We start from the raw sequence: 4,379 nt of genomic DNA, 5'->3' as shown, positions 1-4,379 counted from the left end.
GCATTCTTCATAGCAAAAATCAAAATTTTTATTTTCAAAAAATGCTTTAGCCCTCATAAAACTGTTAAGGTGCCTTTTTTATATTAGTAGGAACTTTTTTTTAATATGAGAAAAAATAAGAAAGATGGTATTTTTATTTTACAAGTTTTTATAATTTTTGCTTATAAATGCCATTTTTATTGGGGCTTAACCATTTTTGAGGCCAGACAAATTTTTGTTTCTAAATTTAATTTAATATTTTTTCTCATAAATAATGTAAAATTATGTAAAACTCTATTTTCTCTTAAAATTTTACAATTTTTTGAGGATCAATTGAGTAAGTAAGAATGCTCAAGGTAAGAAAAAAAAGAAAATTCTAAATACCTATGCTCGTTAGGAAGATACTGCATTTTGAAAAAATGTCAATTGTGTAGAATTCGCATGTAATATTTTAATGATTTTAATAAATAAAAAAAGGGTTGATTACACTGTGAAATACGCGTTCTTTTATTTTTCCCACAGATTGATATATCCAAATATCAAATCATTGTTACAGCATGCTCTATAATTTTCTTGAAATGTTGCCTGATTTAAAATGGAAATGGTCAGTTGTGTTAGTTTGAATTTGAAGAAAATATAATTTTTTGCACATCAACTTAATTCAATTTCCTTGCGTGAGGCCAAATTTATTTGAATTTAGTTTACTGACTAAAGTCTGCTAAATTCAAATTTTAATTTAATTTAATTTTAATTTAGTAAAGTGCTTTTAAATTTAGTTTGATTTCAGTGGACTTCACTAAAATGTATATTTTAGGAAGTTTACTCATAAAAGCTGTACATTAATATTTCAAGTTCCATTTTTCGCACAATTTCGTTAATTTTAATTCAGTTTTCATGTTAACTTATTAGAATTTTATTGAATTTGCACAATCTCACTGAACTTTACTAGAATTTCAAACAGTATTCTCCAGAGTATTTCAAGCCTGAAACCATTTAAATTTACTTATATATTTGAATAAACATCTATTCTTTATTATTATTATGTAGGAAGCCTCTCAAAATATAAGAGAAAAGGTTGAGTATCAGATGTAAAGTAGTCATCTAACAAGTACCACAACAGTTATTACTGCGACATTCCCGGGTGGTTTTCTCCAGTTGGGGGCAGAAAAGTGCACTTATAACGGTAGAACTAAGGGGCGTTCTTGGATACGATTATAATGGCCTGGTCTAATGTCTACCGTCTACGGTGTCTGTGACCTTTGAATCCTGTTTGAAAGGCCCTTGAAACAAGTATGTTAATTCAAAAAGAACCTTAAACTCATGTATTCAAATGTAAATGATTTTTTTGTGTGTGGAAAATCAAAAGATATACTCCGATTACTTCGAGAGCACTAGAAAAGTTTCATTAATTAAATTTCTGACAAAAACTTGGTGATACGTTTCGAATCAGTATGGTCTCATCATCAGATCTTACTTATTATAATTTAGGAAAATTTGGTCGAAAAATAAATTGATGCATAGAAAACCAAGTAGAAAAATCCAATATGAGTGCTCTTATTTTTTTTTAATGTATAAAGAATAGTTTTTTTACATAGAAAAATGAAGAAAGAATAGTTTTTTACATAGAAAACAAAGAAGAACATTTCAACGTGAATGCTCTTATTTGATTTAGAAATGTGCAAAGAAAAGTTTTTTACTTCTGTCGCGAGAGTAGTGTAAAAGACTATTGTCAAGATTTTTGATAAAAATAATATTTTGGACTTGGTAAATTATGCAAAAATGTGAAAACATGCTAAGACAGTGCGGAAAGGACGCCTATACTTTTATCTGTCTTCGACATTCAATTTATAACTCAAAAGTTAATTACATTGGACCGCAAAGATCTCACATTGACTACATTAATAGGCGATCTGATTAAGTGCAATTGGACCTTCCAAGCTGGCTGAAATTATTTTTTAACTTACTATCTTTCAGCATAATGCGATGCCATACTTTTGATTATATAGGGCTTTACACTTATGAGAAAAAACAAGGCGAGAAAACTGATGAAAACCCATATCTACGAAGATAGGTTTTCGAGTCTCTTTTTCATCATCAAACAAGGCCGCTTTATGCTTAAGAAAGCAGTTCATCTACATTTCACAGTGCAAATATTAATTTTTGTATATATGTATATTATTGCTATCAATAAATCATTAAAGAATCAGCCAAAAAATCACAATAAAAATGATTTGAAAATCAAAAACTGAATGGCTGGCGTCCAAGAAGGGGTAACCCACATTTTTGTCACAGGAGGCAAGAAAAACGTTCGTATTATGCCATTTTTATACTTTGAACAAAAAAAATCAATTTTATGTTAGGTGGTCACTCTATACGCAGTGTTTAGATATTTGAGATCATTATTTACAAAACTGTGGATTTTATAAGAATTTTCGTAGCTCGATGGTGTAACCCCAGGGGTAGCTGGCGCCCTAAGAGTCACAACCCACATAAGGAGCGTCCTTTACTTTTATATTAATTTAAGAATAACTTAGTTTATTTATCGTTGAAATCATTTCATATTAGAAACTCACGCATAAACAAACTAAAAAATTTCATTACAATTGTTGACGCCGTTTTTTGTAATGAAAAAATCGTATGTTTTGAAACGAAAAGTAGTATAATATTACCATGGTATTTCGTTGTTGAAACATAATATATTTATATTTTCCGTTTAAGAATTTCATCATTTCAATGTATACAAAATGCAAAAATGAGTATGAGAAATCTTTGAATCATAAAAAAAGAAAAAGCTAGTTGAAATCAATTTGAGGAATTTGAGGCACGCGTTTGCCTTTCAGTTTCTCGTACTTCTCATCACTTCGACGCGTGCCAAGGTGATTTTCACGCGATCGCATTTTTCTCAGCCAATTTTAACGGTAAAAGGGTGCAAATATTACCAAAATGTTTAGAAAACTGTGCTGAATAAACAACTTCCTTCCAAGTAACAAAAAAATAGCTAATAAATAGATGTAGAAACTGAGAAATTGAGCGGTACCAAAAAGTTACAGCCTAAAATAGCCGCATGACAACCAGATGCAGTTTTTACGTTTAGAACCTCGGAATAGTATTTAAAAATCCAGAGCTTCCATAAGAGTCAATGAAGGGTCACCCCCTTTTGGCCGTTAGACATACCCGGTGTTACCACAATCGCTAGTTTTGATGATTTATTCTAAAAAAGGCAAAATAAAGAATTTAAAAAAGTGAAAAAGTGCAGTTCGAAAATTTCGAGTGTTATCCCGTTTTGCACGCCAGTCATTCAACTGTAAATAGGTTTTTTCTTTCGATAAGCTGGAAGGAACTAAACGAGATTCACTACGAAGAACGTCTCTATGAACGTAGGTTTTCCTTCACTCGGTGCTAGTGACTGATTTACGGATAAACAAAAACCGATTTGGTAGATATAATCTACTTATCTTCACATTCAATTACAATAGAATTTCTAAATATCTTTTACACAGATGAATTCTTTTTTTCAGTACGCATCCAAAGATATAGAAAACTCATTTGACGTAAAAAAAAACGTATATAGAGCCTTTCTTCAAGGCCAAAGAAATTTGAGGATTCTAACAAGTTTAGACACTTACCAAATTGTGCAGAAAAGTGGAGAAGTCTGAAGGAGTCCTCGTTTAACGCCGATCACCCGGACACTCGGATACGCGGCTACTCTAATGTCTAAGTGGGCACTGTATAGAAAGAGCTGTCCTGGGATTGTTTCAAGCCACTTCGTACTGTGGCCGTCAGACGTCATTCGGGAGCTACCATTACCGTCGCAATCCTTGGAATTCCGGTAATCGAGTGCCAATCTTCTCGCCCACGAGTACGCTACGATACTCCTCGTTTCTGGAGGTTCTCCTAGAGTAAGAAATGGAAGAAAATATTACAATTCTGACCATCTCGTTTCCTATTTTATTGCTATTTTATAACAAAAAACTACATTCCATTTTTGAACAAGTAGTCAAATTGTAAATTCATTTATAAACCAAATCAGCCAGTTAAAAATTGATGAAAATTCATATTTTTTATTAAAATTTATTTAGAAAATTAACAATTGCTATCAGGTATTAAAAACTCGTATATATAACGTTATATTAGCAATTTCGTGTGACTTCAAACTACTGACTTCGCCATGGCTATAACACTTTCGGGCTTTGGCCACTTCTGGGACACAAGTATTATTATTATTATTACACCATTAAGCCATTTCCCTTTCGGGGTAGGCGTGACTCACTCGCCAGGGGAAAGGAGTAGTGTGTGGGAGGGATAGAGATTTTTCAAATTGATCCAGAATTCTCGTGCTATTTAAGTAAATAACACGTTCGTTCCGCAACACTGCTCCGACCCAGGTTGCTGATCAATCT

The 4,379-nt window shown here is 32.2% G+C and overlaps 1 protein-coding gene across 2 annotated transcripts in view; it reads right to left on the bottom strand.

Moving 5' to 3' along the window:
- Positions 1-4,379, bottom strand: part of LOC117176735 — a 28,926-nt gene that overhangs the window by 2,172 nt on the left and 22,375 nt on the right. For both annotated transcript variants that reach the window (XM_033367002.1, XM_033367003.1), the window contains one exon: positions 3,606-3,873. In XM_033367002.1, the coding sequence (XP_033222893.1) occupies positions 3,606-3,873 (268 nt within the window). The remainder of the gene's footprint in view (positions 1-3,605; positions 3,874-4,379) is intronic.

The sequence above is a fragment of the Belonocnema kinseyi genome, chromosome 7 (assembly GCF_010883055.1).
Source record: "Belonocnema kinseyi isolate 2016_QV_RU_SX_M_011 chromosome 7, B_treatae_v1, whole genome shotgun sequence".
Classification (NCBI taxonomy): Eukaryota; Metazoa; Arthropoda; class Insecta; order Hymenoptera; family Cynipidae; genus Belonocnema; species Belonocnema kinseyi.
The sequence above is the reverse complement of the archived record's forward strand: the minus strand, read 5'-3'. Positions and strand labels throughout refer to the sequence as shown.